Genomic DNA, 18,130 nt, shown 5'->3' with positions numbered 1-18,130 from the left:
GAAATTGTAAATTAAGAAATAGATTAAAAACAAACAAAACTTTTATAAAATGATCATCGACAAAAATTAAAAATAAAAAGAATAAGAAAGAGGATCAACTTGCACTTTCTAGTGATGAGAAAGAAAGGAACAAGAAAAAAGAAAGGATTATTAAAGATAAGTCATTTGTCCCTTGTCATCCATGCTATATTGTTGGGAAAAGGACATTGTCACGCCTCTATCATTGTTGTTGTCATCACCCAATTTTGGGTGATTCTCCAAAATTCATTTTTTTTCAAAAAAATCAAAAAATAAAAAAAAATCAAAATAAAAATAATAAAATAAAAGGCTGGCAATGCGAAGAAAGCTGACCAAGAAAAGCTGCAAAAATAGGCGAAAATCAAGCTGCAATTTTCGGAAGAATTTCAAGGCCCAAGTATACGTTGTTATGCCCAAAAATAGAAAAATACAAATTCAAAGGTCAAATTAAATGAGTATTGGACGAATTTGCATAAAAATTAAGTCCAATGACATAATTAAATTTTTAATGGGCCAATTTGATTTAATCATGGGCCAAATTAAATTTTAATTATGTTCAAGAATTAATTTGGGTCCAATTGAAGGAGTTAATTAAGTGCAAGGACTTAATTATACTTTAAGCGGGTCAAATTAATTTGAGGACTTAATTGGTGAAAAATTAAGTTTGGGAGCCTAATTTGGACTTAATTGAAAAGATCAGAATTTTAAGAGACCCAATTTAATTTTTACCAAATGAATTGATTGAAATTAGGGGCCAAACACAAAACTTGAGGGACCAATTTTGAAGCCCGAAAAAAATACTCTGCCTATAAATAGCAGCCTACAACTCAGAATGAAGGGGGGGCAATTTTGACAACATCAGAAAAAAAACAAAAAAACCTAACCCTAAACTCATCTTTTTCTCTAAAGCCGTCACCCCCACCCGGCTTTGATTTTCTTTGGGGAGAAACCTGTCGCTCAACCCATTTTTTTTGCGGGCTGCCTCTCCATCTTCCTTCACCCAAGCCGATCCTCCCTCTCAATCGGTTCCACCGTCTCCCTTTCTCCTCAGCAAAAAAACCAAGGGCTGCCTCTCCATCTCTTCCAAAAACAGAGACCGATCTCCTCCTCTGCCTTCGGTTTCTTCCTTTTCCAGCCGCTGACCAGCCACGACCTCAAACCTCAGCCCAAACACAGCTTCCCATCTTCACCGCTTCCCCTTTCCACTCCAGCAAGCACCCAAACGACGACTTCTCCTCTCAACCGATCTTCTCCCTAAACACAGCCAACCACCTCTCTTTGGCAAAGAAGGGAACTGGAGAATCAAGGGGCACCGCTGGAACCTACCCCTTTCTCGGTCGTTCACTCCCCTCTGTCAAAAACCAGAGGCCGGCTGCTGTTCCTTTCTTCTCTAGACCGAACACGGCGGCAGCCCCAACTGCCTTCTTCTTAGCCTTCTCACGGCCGGCAACCCCAGCCACGACAAATCCTCCTTCTTCAGCCGGCTTTCAACAGAGCCCACAGATCGGCCACCAGCAGCAGCAGCCGATCTCCTTCACCACCGGTCAACAACCTCCAGCGCTCCTTGCTGCCAGTACGCCAAAGCAGAAGAGAGGAAGATGAACCATAGCAGTTGACCCGGAGCAGATCTAAAAGACCCGAGAAGAATAAATCTGAAATAAAAACTAAAATCAACTGCCTGTGTTGTTGTGTTTCTTTGTTGTTCTGCAGGTTACAGCGCTGCGGAGGAGAAGAAGCCAGTTCCGGCAGGCTGTTTTCCTCACGGCGCGTGAACCCACGCGCCGCCAGTGACGGAGGCGCGTGGGAAGACGCGTCGCCATGAATTTTTCGTGTTCTTGGAGCATTTCCTTTGCATTTTCTGGAGTTTTGGGGACTATTTTGTAAATTGTAAATTATGTGATGTAATTTTTATTTATTTTTGAATTTTATAACTTGTATTGTGGATGTAAAAAAGAGAAAAAAGAAAAAAGAAGAAAAAAATATAATAAAAAATGTGTGTGTTCTTATTTGTCTTGTGAATTTTTTTTTTAGGATAAAATTGCAAGGAATAAAGAAGGATTTAATATTTTGATTGGATCACGGTGTAGAAATACAAACTTGTACAGAAGTTGTATTTCTAAATTCTGATGAAAAGACAATTTTTAAAACTTCTTTAACACGTCAAGTCACGAAGCAGCTTACCTCAGGTAGGGTGCGTTATGGGTGCTAATACCTTCCCTAACCACAATCAGTCCCTTACCCGTGAATCTCTGACAAGACCAGTCAACTCGGGTTTCCTAGTAACCCTCAATTAAATACTAGGTGGCGACTTCAACAAAATCAATTCCAATTAACAGAGAGAGCAAAAACCGTCATCGCCAGGCCGGGGGCCGATGCCACGCGAGGGGTGTTTTCCGACGTGTGACAATTGTAAAAGGCAACATTTTACGGTCATACATCACAACGCACGCTACCCAAAGGGCACCGATAACATCCACTCGTTGACGTGAGCTTGTCACGCACCACCAACTTTTTCTTTTTTAAAAAGAATAATCTATATTACTGAAAGACCAAGATGCATTTAAGCCTATTTGAAAATAATAAATAAGATTATATACACGGATAAAAATGTCCTTGCAGTGGAGTTTCATAATTATTTGATTCTGATGACACTTGAGTCTTTTAACTGTTCATTTAAAAAACAAAAACATTGTTGTCAATCTCAAAAAATCCAAACATATAAGGATAAAAATAACAAAAAGAAATCTACAGAAACAAAACACCAACAAATTTAGATGAGGTCGTCAAAACTCATAAACAGGGTCATACAAACGAGATAATCAAGTATAAGACATTGAGAATAGCTTTAAAAGAAATTTGAGGATAATTGACTTTTGTGTAAAATGATAAGAAGTAAAAAACACATGGGTTGGTCCATAACTTGGTCATCCCGTGGCAAACCTAGTCAAGAGCGGGTCACAAATCATTGAGTATTATCCTTTATTTTGTTTTTTTTTAAATCAAGCCATTCCTACTTTTTTTATAAAATAAAAAATTTAATTTGACCTGGGTTAAATCAGTTCAACCCACCTAACACATGACCTGATACTTGTACCAAATCGTCTCTGGAAAAATAAAAGGACAATCTAAAATTTTGAATTAAATGGAAGATTTGAAAAGAAATATCAAAAGAGCAAAAGAACCAAAAACAAAAAAATAAAAACCAAGACAATAAAGATCAAATGTGAAAAAAAAACAGAATCATGAATCTAATAATAAAATTAAAAACAAATAAAAAATTGATAAAAGAGTTAAGGATCAAAATCTAAAATGAAAACAATGAGGGCTTAATTAAGGGGTAAAATTAAAAAGAAAAATGAAATAAACAAAAGAATCCAAAACAAAAAAATAAAAAATCAAGAGAACAATGATCAAATTTAAAATAATAATAAAAACCAATATTATGAATCTAAATATGAAATTGTAAACAAATTAAGATTTGATTAAAGGGATAAGAATCAAAAGATTGAGAATCTAATCTTAAATATCATCAAACTTTGAATTGAATAGCAGAATTGAAAACAAAAATCAAACTCACATGAGACTTTAGACCAAAAATAAAAATCAAGAGAATGAGGTCCAAGCTTGAAGAAATTAAAAATTAAGATTATGAATCGAATGATAAAATTAAAAATAAATTAAAATTTTATATAAAAAAATAAGAATCAAACTTATAAATCAAAATATCAAGGGTCAAGTATGAAATGTAAAATATAAAAGGATAATGTTGAATTTTTTAATGGCCAACATGGAATTCAATACAGATGAGAAAGAGAACAAGAAAGGAAAAAAAAGGATTGCTTGTGCCAAACCACCATGAGAGAAGCCACACGTGGAAGAGGGCTTTGTGGTGCTTCAAATGTCACGGTGAAAGCTGGTTTTATTCCACCGAACTACAACTCATGCCACGTGCCAATAATTTTTTATATATATTTTATATATAAAAAGAAGAAATCAAATTGCTACTAACCCAGCTTAATGATAACATCAAAATATAATGAGATTAAGTACTTTTAACTTTTAAGGTAATCAAATGAAAATAATTTTTAAGGTAAGTTAAGTATTTTTATTGTAACATTTAATAATGATTACTACAGGAATCCTTATTAAATTGGTAATTATATTTAAATTACCAAGAAATGACCTAACTATCCTCGTAGCAAAACAAGTAAGCTCATTCTCGTAAAAATATAAAATATTAATTTTATTGTGTAAAATGCAGTAAAACACTAATTTCTTTTATCTAAATATATAATTTTAATAAGCAAAGTAATGAAACGACAACACCTACGAATCTAACATGTTTAGCTATCTCTACCAGGAGGAATCAGACATTGTCATAAATGTCTTGGTTTTTGGTGTGGCCATTTACACGCATTTAAACATGGTTTTATGATTTCATGATTTACAGGAGATTTGTTTGTAAAAGGTGGACGTGGATTATTAAACATGCTTATTTAATTTTTATTTATGATTTTTAAGGGAGTTGTGGGGATGAATGCTCTTTATTTTTGTTTTAATTTAACCATTATCAAGAAGAGTCTTATTGCATTTATAGAATTGCATATTATATAGAATGTTGTTAATGCTATAAAGATCCATAATAAAAAGTAAAGAAAAAACTAAATCCTATTAGTCTTTTACTGTATGGTTATATTTACTATACTATGAATTGCTACACAATGCAATGACGTATTTACTTTTCATTCAAAAAATTAAATGGCTTTTATATAAAATAAAATTGATTTTTATTTATGAGATTTATTTGTTATTATAAAACTAATAAGAGGGAATGATGGTCTATCAACTTTTTTTTTTCTTAGTTAAATGATATCAATATCCTTAAAGTAAACCAAAAACAGGTTAGAGGGGGCTTTTGTGTCATTTTTTTAAATAATGAATTTACTTCATTGTCCATCGAGACATTGGAAACAAATATAGAATCAAGGAGTATTTTGGTATTTTATCTGTGCTATATATATATATATATATATATATATATATATATATATATAAACCATGATCATAAATTAGAATTTTAACAAATAAAAAAAAATGGTTGGTGGGTGCTACATCTTACGACAATAAAAAAAGGTTCAGTCACTAAGTTTTTTGAAGCATCCAGTGGCAGCGTAGCTGACAGTGCTGCACATGTAGTGATCTTCATGATTTCCAGTTGTAATGAGATTTTTTCTCCACCTCTATTTTCTCTCTCCTTTTATTGAAATCTGTCATGGGTCAATCAAGATTAAAAGTTGTCATTCCATTAATTTTTTTTCTTTTAATCACAGTTCTCCTTCTTTTGATTACCTTTATTTTTTTTGGATTACTTTTATTTTTCAATTTTTTCCATTTTAATATGGTTTTATTTTATATATATTAAATATAACACTTATTCTTTTGATTATTGTTTTTTTTTCTATCCTTTTCTTGGTTTGTTCTTGTTTTTAATTTTGTTCCTCGATATTTTATTTATTTTATCCAAACTTGGTCCTCGTTCTTTTAATTTTTTTTATCAATTATCTTAATTTGTTGTTTTTTAAAAAATTGTCCCTTGACATTTATTTCATTTATTTTTATCTAATTTTAGTTCATGTTCTTTTAATTGCTATTTTTTCATTCTTTCTTATCTTGTAGGGTTATCCTGGGTAGCGAGCTAGTCAAGTTAAATCGGGTTGTTTCATTTTTTTTCAATGTTTTTTTAAGATTTTTTTTAATTTCATCATTCAATGTTAGACTATTAGATCATGAGCTTTCTGATTTTTTTATTATTTTCCTTTCCAAGTGGTTATTCCAGGTCGCGAGTTAATCAAGTTAACCCGGGATAACTCAAGATTTTTATATTTATTTAACTTTGATCCTTTTTTTTCTATGTTATTTTTTTTAAATAACTTTTTAATTCCAATTTCATGTCGCGGGTGGCGGGTTGGTATGGTGAACTCGAGTTGACTTGGTTTTTTTCTTCAATGTTTTATTTTAATTTTTTTTTAATTTCATCATTTATGATTATGTTCTAGGCCTTTAGCTTTGTGGTTTTTTTCGCTTTCCATTCTACGAGGTATCCTCTTTTTTGTGAGAGGATAGAGAAAGGATTTCCACGTTCTAGAGTAGAAAAAGAAATTCATCGTTGACGATGATTTCAACTATAAAAAATATTCATTTTTGTGTCGATGAGTTCCATGTCATGATGGGAGTTTGACCTATATGTTTTTTCTCATTCTCCTTGCATGAGGAGGTAAATCTATTTGCATGAATGATTTTAGCTTAGATTAATTTTGGTCTATTGATCTATTTGTTGAGGTTTTGTGGTCATTGATAAGTTTATCAAGATGTTTAAAGTGTTTTATAGGTGTCTTGAGTGAAAAAATGGGTTGAAAAACATGTCATCTACTATCTTTATATATAAAAAAAATGGGGCAGAAGACAAGTCATCTTCCGCTTTAAGAAATAAAAAAAAATAAGACAAGTCCAGGTGCTCGGGCTGAACTGTTTTTTTTACTGAACAAGTCTTCGCAACTGGGTTCCTTGTTTTGTAATTATATATTTGGTTAAAAAACAGATAAAACAAATATTTGAATCCAATTGAGTCTACTATCCAGATAGCACATTCAATAGGTTTATTCACAATATTTAGGTTATTGTTTGCTTTTTTAAAAAAAATGCTTTATTTGTCCCTCAATTTAAGAAAAATACAATTTCAATATTTATTATCGATAATCTATTCTTTTTATTTAACTCAAATCTAAAAGAATGCAATTTCACCCTTGTTGTCAATTATCTACCTTTGCTCTCTTTGCCCTACATGCCTATCATGTTTTTTTTTGTGCTTTAAAAAATATGTTGTTTCATACAGAAAAATATCATATTCTTTATTGTCGTAATTGAATAAAAAAACCTATGAGATAAAAAAAATTATTGAATCCGATGATGTGCATTATTTTTGTTGCGAGTTTGCTTGGTTGATTCGACTTTATTTTTTTAATCAGATGTTATTTTTTTATAGATTCTATCTTTTAACATTGAGTTCTTTTAATTAAGATTATTTTCGCGATTTTCGTAGGCTAACTCAGGTTAATCCAAGTGGATCAAATGTTTTTCCATCTTAATATTAAAATATTGTTCGTAGGCTAACCTGGCTAACCCAGGCTCTTATAATATTGTTCAATTCAATGTTAAAATCTATTTTTTCTATAAGATATATTATCAATGATTAGATTTTTTTAAGCTCTTTTTTTTTTTACTATAAGCAGTGACATAGTACGAACCAATAAGTTTGTTAAAAAAAAAAAACTCAAGGGGAGGTTTTTTATTGTGCCCCTTTTCACATAATACTACTCACTCAAATATTTTTTTGTTTATCAAATATTTTTTAATTTTAATTTTATTATTTAATATTAGGTTAATCGATGATTGAACTTTATAATTTTTTTCAATCTATTTTTTACAAGATCATCCCATATTCATGACCGAAATTGCGGGTCTAACAATTTAATTCAGTTGACTCAAGTTTTTTTTTATTTCCCTAATTGATCCCCCTTGGTTTCATCATTCAACATTAGATTGATTAAGAATTAGATTTCGTGATTTGTTTCGGTTTGTTTTTTATAAGATTACTCTTATCTTATTACTTGGATCATAAGTTTGTCGGATTAACTCTAGTAGATTTAATTTGTTTTTTGTGTTTTTTTAATCATTGTTTTTCAATCTAATATTTTAAAATTGAGTTGATAGAATTTGAATTTCATAATGTTTCAATTTGGTTTTTATTGGGTCATCTTGGTTTTATGATCTGGATCCGCGAGTCTAATATGTTAACTTGAGTTGACTCAAATTATTTTTTGATTTTTTTTAGTTTTATTATTTAATATTAAATTTTGTATTTTGTTTTGATTTATTTTACATAAAATTATTATGATTTTATTGCTTGATATATATATATATATATAAACAAATTAATTCAAGTTAACTCGAGTTGATTTTATATGTTCTCATTTTAATATTTATTAAAAAAATTAATTTTAAATATTTATTTTGATCACATTTGTATTTTTTACTAATTATCATGTTAACTTTGGATATACCAAGGTGATTAAGTTATATAATATCAGTTTTTATATTGTTTATTTTTTTTTCAATTATAAAAAACAACACCCAGAAATATTTTTTCTACAATAAAAAAAAAATCTAAATGACTAAGTTATTACTACTAGTATTATTACTATAGATCTTCTCCTTGAACGAATCCGATTATTATCACAATCAAAACCTCAAAACCCTAGCCTCTCTCTCCTCTCCCCTCTATCTCGACTTAAAAAATTGGGGCTTCTCTCAAAGAGATAGATAGATACTTGTGCGGGTGCATGTTTGCGTAGGTTGGAACTGTAAGAAATAGAGAGATTGGGATTAGATCATGGCAGCAGGTGAGAACAGTATCAATACGGCGTCGACTTCAAGATCGAATTCGACAGCGGATTCGTATATCGGAAGCTTGATTAGCTTGACATCAAAGAGTGAGATCAGATACGAGGGTATTCTTTATAATATCAACACTGAAGAGTCCAGTATTGGATTGAAAAACGGTACCCTTTTTTTTTTTCCGCCGAGATTTTTTGGGGTCTTTCTCTTCTTTTTATTTCAGTGATTCTTTGACGTGGGTTTTGAATATTCTGCTGATTTGGTAACTGGTTTGACTTAGTTTCACTGTTTGGCTTTTTTTTTTTTTGCATTGGATGCAAAAAACTGAGTTCTTACAGTTTCTTTATTGACTTTATAGTATGTTAGTAGCGGTACTTCGATCAATTAAATTCATCTAGCAGTTATTATCTTTGATGAGTCTTTGTTAGTCTAGAAAAAAAGAAACCGAAGCTTGCAATTTGATGGGTTTTTGTGTCATGTAGTTTTGTGTGAATCTTGCATTAAAGCACAAATTTTTGATGTTTGTTACTCAAAATGATGTGAATGTTAGGCTACAGAGTTCTCGTGTACACCAGAGTTACATGGTAACAGTGTATATTGGTATTTTGTTTTCTTAAGTTTACCGTGGAGATATGTTTTTGAGTGATCAATTTGATGTTGCATCTTGTTTAGTTTATCTCTGGTTATTTTGAAGTTGCTATGTTGTGGTAAATGTGAATTGTTTTGTTTTAATGTTGGCAGTGCGGTCGTTTGGAACAGAAGGGCGGAAAAAGGATGGTCCACAAATCCTTCCTAGTGATAAAGTTTATGAATACATATTGTTCCGTGGAAGTGACATCAAGGTATCTAATTTTGTAAATAAATACTGTGAGTGGCCATTGAAAAATTCCAATCAAGTTTGAGAAAGAAACTTAACATTTTCTTGTTTGTGGCTGTCATTTAATATATCTGCTTATACTCTTGGTAAATTAAAATCAAGGCAGCAAAGCGCACCAAATCTTTATGCTTTGATTATCCATCTGGTGACTGTTCAAACCAAGCAGTTCTGCTTCCTGGGTTTTTGGTGATACCTGCATATAATGAAAAACTCAAGCTCGTGTTGAATGACTATTATTGTAACCATCGTTGCACCTTGACCCGGTCACTGATGGCACTAGCAGTTCATGGTGCTTTGTGCTTGCTATTTCCACCTCAAGTAATATGGCTTGATCATGGGGGACATGTAATAATTGATGGGTTGGAGTGGGATTTCAAGTTGGCATCTCATGTATTGTGTTAAGAATTGATAATGGATTGAAGGAGGATGCTAAGGTCAGTAGGTACTCAATTTTCTTACGAGTTGGTTGCCCAATTCTTTTCCACTGAGACTGATTCTTCATCCATAATTACTGCTGAGTCAAGATCCTCACGGACTCAAATAGTTACTATCAGATGAATTGCGAAAGCTTTCTGTATTTCAAGTGTATCATGCTCAGTCCTTGTAATTCTGGGGTTGATATGTGGGTTTCCCTTTCACGAAAAGAGCATGTTACTCAAAGATTTTCAGTTATCTCACCCGTTGCTATTCACAACTGGCTGTCTCTGCAATTTGGGGAAATATAAAAAACATGGTTTTACATTAGCTTATCCTGTATAGATTTGTGGATCACTTAAAGGTGCACATGTTTCTTTGATTCGATAGCTTCTGTATACCTACATACTGCATTTTATCTATTGATGAACAATGTTTTGCCATTTTTAATCCTGGATATTGTGTTTTTTACTTTCATCACAGGACTTGCAGGTTAAGTCTTCTCCACCAGTCCAGTCTTTTCCACCTATAAACAATGACCCAGCAATCATACAGGTAAATGGAAGTGCAATTTTAAGTTCTGTGATGCATCAATCCTTTCTACCCTCACTCTTGAAAAGCCTTATATCTCTTATGCAGTCTCATTATCCTCGTCCAGTTGCCACCTCCACCAGCTTGCCTTCTGCTGTCAGTGGGTCGTTGACTGACCTTGGATCCAACAATGGACCAGGGGGGCTACCTGGGTCAAATTTCCAAGGTGGGCTGCCTTTATATCAACCTGGAGGGAGCTTAGGAGCATGGGGAGTTTCACCTCCCCCCCCAAATGCAAATGGTAGTGGCCTTGCAATGCCAATGTATTGGCAAAGCTACTATGGCCCCCCTAATGGGATTCCACATTTACACCAATCTTTGCTTCGACCGCCACCTGGACTTGCAATGCCTCCTTCCATGCAGCAACCCATGCAATACCCCAATTTCAATACTTCTTTGCCCACTGGTGCCTTAAATTTAGCCAGTTCAACCTTGCCCCCTTTGAACCTGCCGGCTTCAAACTTGCCCCCATCAAACCTGCCGGTGTCAACCTTGCCAGCTTCCTTGCCAGATATCCCGCTTCCTCTACTTCCTGGCATCACTAGTTCCCTTAATTTAACTTCCCATTCCTCAGTGCCATCAACTTTGCCTTCAACTGTACCCTTAATACCCGCTGCTTCTCTGCCTTCTGAAACATTACCAAGTCTGATACCTAATAAGGTTCCTATTTCTGCACTTCCTACGACCAATTTAGGTGCTACTTTTCCAGTGCTATCTCCTGTGTCAACTTCCAGCTCAGATTTAAACACCATTGTACCACCAATCTCCAACAAACCTAGTTCAATTTCTGGCCCAACAATGCCTTATCAAAGCGTGACACAATCTGCATCCTCTGCTGTTTTAGCATCCAATTCTCTTCGCACAGAAACACCAACTCCAACTCCTTTGGTAACCCCTGACCAGTTATTGCAATCAGGACCAACGATAGTTCCTTCTCCTCAGCCTGTGCAAACAGCCCATAAAGATGTTGAGGTTGTTAAAGCAGCAGCAGCAGCAGCACCATCACCATCACCAGAACCAGAACCAGAACCATCAGTGCCAGTTGCCACACAAGCTCAGCCACCCATACTCCCATTGCCAGTTCCTTCACGGGCTAGCCATAAGGTGTGCCTCCCATACATGCACACACACACACACACACACACCCATCTTTAACTATAGATATTAATATACCTTTTGTGCTACACGTGCCTGCATGCTGATAATCTTTATATGCTTCCTGGTGGATATCTGTGTGTGGTTCCACTCTGAAGTTTCTAGTTATTCTTGTTATTCTGGACAGTGATCTCAATGCATTTATTTATGGATACTCAAATGAGATCAACTTACCATAAGGAAGGATTTGCTGCAACAGTTCAAAGTGCTATAACCAAACAACTTACTGGAACAGGTTTTTTTTTATTGATCCCATAGTTTTGAGTCAGTCGAGTTAATGAGCACTGAAGGATAATTTTCTTATTCATACATCAGCAGTAAAGAACCCTCCAAAGCGCCTCATCTCGTTGAATTCATTTATTATCTTCACAGTTTACAAATGTTTTTCAGTAGGCTAGATGTTTCACCTGTTATGTTAGAATTCTATTAATCTTTTTCTATGGAGACCTAACTGTGTGCTTGATCATTACGTGTTGGGTTGACTGTTTTTTGGGAGTATGTGTTTTCCTTTGGAGGCAATAGCTTAACTACATGATCAGGGTTCTAAACGTCTGTTCTCTGTTTTCTTTTTAAGCCAAATGGAGCTACTTTTCATGCTCGCCATGGTTACCGCGGACGTGAAAGAGGAAGAGGATCTGGGGTAATTCTTGATGTTTATTTCTATTTCATTTCTTAATAGATAGCTGTCCAGATTTTTGTGGTCATGGTATAATCTCTTTTATATAATTGTGGAGCAGATTTACTTGCTTTTGGGAGGACAATGCTTTTATCTTCATAGCAAATTTGTAGTTAATGTCATCAAATATAGCAAGAGTTTGACTACTTTCAATTTGAATATTTCTTGTGCAGAGCTCACGACCGGTGACAAAATTCACTGAGGATTTTGATTTTATGGCAATGAATGAGAAGTTCAAGAAGGATGAAGTTTGGGGTCATCTTGGCAAGAACAACAAATCTCATTCGAAGGATGGAGAAGATGGAAATGCCAGTGGTGAAGATGATTCTCAAGATGAAGATGAAAATGAACTAGCTAAGATTGAGGTTAAGGCAATATTGCAATCTTGTGTGTTCTGTTTTGCTGAATATAACTTTTGTTTTAAGTTATCACAGGCTCCGTGCATTTAATTATACTCTGTTTCTGCAGCCTGTTTATAACAAGGATGACTTTTTTGATACCATCTCATGTAATGCGCTTGGTAATGACTCACAAAATGGAAGGACTAGATTCTCAGAGCAAATGAAATTAGACACAGAGGTAAATTGATTTTCGTTCCTGACCCTTGCAAAAATTTGTGGAGTCTTATTCAAAGTTTTTTGCTTGTTTGAAATAAGTTTTTTGGTTGTTCGATTATGCAGACCTTTGGGGACTTTACAAGGTACCGGGGCGGACGAGGTGGTCGTGGTCCTCCACGTGGTGGTCGTTCTCGTGGATCTTATTATGGAAGGGGGTATGGATATGGTTATGTTGGGAGGGGCCGGGGCCGGGGCGCGCCTAATCGTGTTTCTTAGGTAGTATTTGGGTATTCTGAAGTGTTATAGTGAGGTAAACATGGAGCCTCATGCTCATGAAGCAACAAACTAATTGAGGGCTGTGCATGTTTGTTGTTTTTCTTTTTTGGTTGTCTAGATAATAAAAGGATAGGATGCGTCATCATTGGAGTTCCCTTTGCCTAACAGTCCTTTTAGTGAAGATAATGAAGCAGCAGTGTATTAATTTAAAGATATCATGTGTATCTTTTGGGGATTTGTTCCGCTTGTTTGTTTTGCATTTGCGTTATTAGTGGTCCTCCAATGGAGTTAATTGATGAGCCTTTCTTTTTTCCTTAATGAAAGTCTACATGTTTATCAATCGGGTTTAGCGTATAGATCAGTTTGGTGAGCATTAGCGATGAGCAGAATAATGAACAAAAGAGGTGAGAAGTGGAAGTTTGACGGGGAGAGAAGCAAATAACGAGTGGAAGAGCTTTTGTGATTGACAGAACAGGTGATCAAAAGGAGGGCCAGAAATTTACATGTTTGAAGAGTGAGCAGCAGTAAGATGCCTTTTAATTTCGTTAATGTGAGTGGCATTTTTTATAAGCTGGGGAGATCCGAAGATTTAGAAGAACGAGCATTGGAGCTGGAGTTTACATGATAGTTCAGGCATGATTCAGGGCGGACAACATTATACTTTTGTGGGACTCCTCGTATAGTTCTGTTGGAGGTTTGGTTTTGCAAGCTGCATATATAGTTTGCTTCAGCGAGTCATTTGCTGCTAAGACAGGACACGACTACCTCCTTACTTTCGTCCAAGATAGCAAAATCCTCCCTATGTACTTGATAGTTCAGTTGCTGTTGCAGTGACGAAGCGAGCAAGCACCCCCAGGTATTTCGAGGTGTCGTCTTCCATGCCTTGAAAAGTGTGGAGAAGGCATGGAGTGGAATGCATCCGTATCTTGCACACATATGGTTGAGCTAAACCAGATGTGAAACACATCCTATCAAACAGCAGCAAGGTCAACCGCTTATAATAAGGGTAGCATTTGAGCTTGATAGAGCTGTGCTTTATTTAGTCACAGACATTCCGTTTTCTTTTCTAATGAAAACGGTTGCCATTAACTAATCTCCTCTGACGCATCCCAAGGCCTGGCTGCGGCCCGCTCGTATGTTAGCAGGTGTTTTTGGTTTTTTTTTAAAAGAAAAAACACTAAAAAATATCATTATAGTAAAAAATATCATTTTTTTCTGCTTTAGAGCTGAGACTAGTGACTCTGTGTCACTCTTGTTATGTTCTGGGGGTTGCGGCACTATTGGCATGGCTTCACCACCCACCACCTTCTGGCCTGCACATGTTCCGACCTTGAAGTTCTTGTAAGAGATTTCCATTCCCCCCTCTTCTCCTGTTCCGTGTTAAGTTGCTTCCTTTAATTTTCCCTTGACAATGGGGCTATCATATATAAGCATCATGCTGGAGTTGTATTAATCGCCACTTTATACAAGGGAAAACCATCGGAGATTCTTTCATGTCGTTTTCAGGTGAAAGCTATCTGAACAGAGGGAAAAACCAGTGGCTGACCACCTTCTGGCCTGCACATGTTCCGACCTTGAAGAAAAATATCTCTTATGAAAGCCCGTCACCAAAACTATGAAGAAAATCTTGATCACTGATTGGAGATTTCAAACCGAACCGATTGGTTTTGGAAACAAGTGGTATGAAGAAAGAAATGAAGCCTGGTAATCAGTGATCACTGATTGTTATAGAATTCAAATGCTGGAAATAACATCAGCATCCTCTCTAGATTTACACAAGCAATATTCGGTATAAGATTATTACCATGCGTATTCGTTGAATATGTCTTACTAAACGAAAAGATAGACAAGGTCGATTTCATTTTAACACAGGAAATTATCTTCAGAGAGTGTCCTTTAAACTGTTGAAATAATAATATACTAATTGAGGGTCTTGTGTACAGGATAATTTATCTTTTTATTTGGCTCTTGAAAATGTTCATAAGGAATTCTTGGCGAAAAAAGAAAAAAGAAATGTACGTGAGAATATATTGCCAGGTAACATCACCCCCAGCAGTAACTTAAATGTTTAAGAGATTTGATCATAGTACATTGTTTAACTAAACTGGTAGTCTGGTGTCCATTATCGACATAGTAGATGCAAAATTAATTTGAATATTATTTTAATTAATGTAAGTATTCGAATCAACTTATATATATATCTCAATTAATTTTATCAATTCTGAAATTAATAACTATATAAATTCTTTATATGAGTTGGATATATATAATTTCAAGAAAAAATAAACTTTTAAAAAATACTTACATCCAAAAATCAAACTCTAGTAATGATATTTAAATGTGACTTGATGTTTATGTCTATCCATCATAGAACATTTTCAGCCCTCGATGGTAGTCATGGACTCGTGTCTACCTTAACTATCCACCAGGTTGAAGGTCCTTCTAAAGCACTCAGGGCTAAAGTCAGAGCGGGAATTTCTTGCTTCAAAACCCTCTTCCCCGTTCTAGATAAGATTAAACTATTATTTAATCCATGTTGTTTTAGAAAAAAATAATTAATTGATCCCTTTAGTTTTAAAAGTAATTATTGAATCCATGTATTTATATTTACTTGTAACTTAGCCCCTATTCCTTTATTTTTTTCCTGATAATTTGACTGTTTTTTCCTTAAATGTTCTTTATTTCTTGTCAAGTTATTTAATCAAGCTTGTGCCAAACAATACCAGAAACACACATATAAAAGGACATCTCGGATTATTTTTTAAAAAATAATTTTAAAAAAACAAAAAGAATGTCACAAAATCATGGGGATAGATTAATTATATTTTTTTTTTTCCTTTGTTCATCATGGTTCAATAATTTCTTCATACGAAATCTGCCATTTTTTCCTTCCTTCCTTTATTTATTTATTTATTTAGAAAAGCTATAGAATTCTCTCCATAAATTTCAGTAGGTTTCGATTGCTGAACCACGTGGATTCCCACCGCACGAAGTGGCATTTGTCTGAAAAGAAGATTGTAGTTAAATCTTTAATTCTGTGCGAAGTAGAAAAGAGTGCCCGCAAATAGATGCAGACCGTTGACTTACTCGACATGACGAAAACAGACGGCGTTGATTGCTTGGCAAGTCCAGGAACCCGAGGAACGAGACAATTGTAAAGTCGAGTGGGTGTTTGACAGTGTGGTTGCAGGTGCTTTTTAAATAATTTTTCGTATCAAAATGCATGCCAATGATGTTTTTTTATTTTTTAAAAATTATTTTTAATATCATCACATCAAAATGATCCAAAATATATAAATCATATTAAATTTTAACAAAAAAAAATTTAAATTTTTTAAAAATGCAGCCCCAGCCGCGTTCCCAAAAGTTCATGCTGGTCGCCTCGCATGTCCGTTACGCCGCATGATTCCCCGTTAAGCATGGAACAAGTAAAGGATTGTCATTATCGTAATTATTAAAATCTTCCTTTCCCGGCCAGTTTACCTATGAATTCATAATTCAAGTTCTTATTTGAAACAGTTTTAAAATTAAACTACAGGTTAACTTGCAATTTAATTAATCAAGTCATGTCAAAATCAATAAATTTATTTAAAAATATTAAAATAATATTATGTTGAATAAAAAAATAAATTTGGGCTGGCCTAATTGACACTAAAACCTAGTGTTTTCGTTTTCAAAAGTTTAGAAAACTCATTGTGGATTTTCATTTTTTTGAAAATAAAAAATGAAAACAAACAAATTGGTATATATTTTTTTAAAACAGAAAATAGAAAACATAAACGACACCAGATGTTTTCATCCATTGAGGTTTTTTTTTTAATTTCAATTTGTAATTAAAAGATTGATATTTAATTATTACTTTGTTCTAAATATTTATTAAAAGAGTTTTTTGAAAACATAAATCAAAACCTATATTATTGATTAAAAAAAAAACCCTGCTGCAATAAATGACAATAGGTTTAGGTATTTGACAGTGAACAAATAAGCATAATGATAACTGTTTTTATAAAAATGCTGACAAGATAAACCATGGCAACATTCTCTTGAAGAAGCTATTGAGCTATGGGGGCAGAGAACTCGGGACCCGACAATGGAGACAAAGCAACACTGAAACGAAGGGTGAAGATAATCAAACCAGTCAAATCACAGATGTGGGTCACTGACTCGCTGGCCTAGTATTTTTCTTTTTTTGAAAATAAAATCAACGTAAAAAAAAAAAAGGGTTTGGTGTTTTTATAAAGTTCAGTGAAAGTTTTTTTTTAAAATATATTTAAAAGATAACATAGTTTAAATACGCTTCGTATAAAAAAATGATTTTATAACTGGTTGTGGAGTCTGCACAATCGTGTTTGGTGAGTCTTTTTCATTAGAAGAGTCTCCGTGCCTCGACCGTCTTCTAGAACAAGATGGCCGAGTGGCGGTGGTCCCAGTGCCTGTGACATTGCAGCAGGGCTATATACTAACATCAAAATTGAAATCGATTTCCAATGTCCCTGCTGTCAATGACAGCAAACGCTTTTAAAAAAAATTATTTTTTTAATTAATGTTTTTTTATTATTTTAATATACTGATTTCAAAAATAATTTTTAAAAAATTTAAAAATATTATTTTAATATATTTTCAAATGAAAAACAACCGCAATCACACTTTCAGACAAGTATAAAAAGAAGACATCTAATATCTCCACCTTCCATGATTTGAATTTTATTATTTGCATTTCAAACTCACATGTAATTATATTTGATTAATTAAAAAATCTTGAGTTGATGAGATTTTTTATATATATTTTTAACACCCTGAAAGTGTTCATTCATCTATGAATCATGTTCAAGAGTCTATTTATAATGTAAAAGAAAAAACTAAGTTTGAGACCTAATGAGGACCAAAATTTTAAGAAAAAACATATGGTGGATGAAATTTTTTTAAAAAATATCATGAAAAATAAAAATAATTAACAAAGATATTTGAAACATTAAAACATTTTAGGGGTTGAAATTAAAAACATTTATAATTTGATAGATTATATATATTAAAAATGATAAGGAGTTAAACTGAAAAAAAAAAATATAAGGAGGTAACTCAATAAAAGACAAACCATAAAAAATAACAAAA

The 18,130-nt window shown here is 33.7% G+C and overlaps 1 protein-coding gene across 2 annotated transcripts; it reads left to right on the top strand.

Moving 5' to 3' along the window:
- Window positions 1–8,258: 8,258 nt before the first annotated feature.
- On the top strand, window positions 8,259–13,314 carry LOC133705179 (protein decapping 5-like). Of its 2 annotated transcripts, none has more exons than XM_062130316.1 (8): window positions 8,259–8,636; window positions 9,214–9,314; window positions 10,247–10,318; window positions 10,403–11,458; window positions 12,084–12,149; window positions 12,359–12,556; window positions 12,654–12,764; window positions 12,866–13,314. In XM_062130316.1, exons 1-8 carry the CDS (start codon window positions 8,468–8,470, stop codon window positions 13,016–13,018), a joined length of 1,926 nt encoding a protein of 641 aa, XP_061986300.1. In that variant the 5' UTR covers window positions 8,259–8,467; the 3' UTR covers window positions 13,019–13,314. The 2 variants fall into 2 exon arrangements, with proteins under 2 accessions (XP_061986300.1, XP_061986301.1); XM_062130317.1 differs by having other exon boundaries at window positions 8,262–8,636; window positions 12,359–12,550.
- The last annotated feature ends 4,816 nt before the right edge of the window (window positions 13,315–18,130 follow it).

Source organism: Populus nigra, chromosome 10 (genome assembly GCF_951802175.1).
Source record: "Populus nigra chromosome 10, ddPopNigr1.1, whole genome shotgun sequence".
In the NCBI taxonomy this organism is placed as follows: Eukaryota; Viridiplantae; Streptophyta; class Magnoliopsida; order Malpighiales; family Salicaceae; genus Populus; species Populus nigra.
Note: the sequence above shows the minus strand (reverse complement) of the source record. Positions and strands in the feature narration are given on the sequence as shown.

What these genes read in the sequence shown, in the direction of transcription:
- LOC133705179 (XM_062130316.1), top strand. Translation starts at nt 8,468, where the DNA reads ATGGCAGCAGGTGAGAACAGTATCAATACGGCGTCGACTTCAAGATCG. An exon ending in AAAGAGGAAGAGGATCTGGG is followed by an intron (nt 12,150 to 12,358) that starts GTAATTCTTGAT and finishes TTTCTTGTGCAG; the next exon opens with AGCTCACGACCGGTGACAAA. An exon ending in AAATGAAATTAGACACAGAG is followed by an intron (nt 12,765 to 12,865) that starts GTAAATTGATTT and finishes TCGATTATGCAG; the next exon opens with ACCTTTGGGGACTTTACAAG.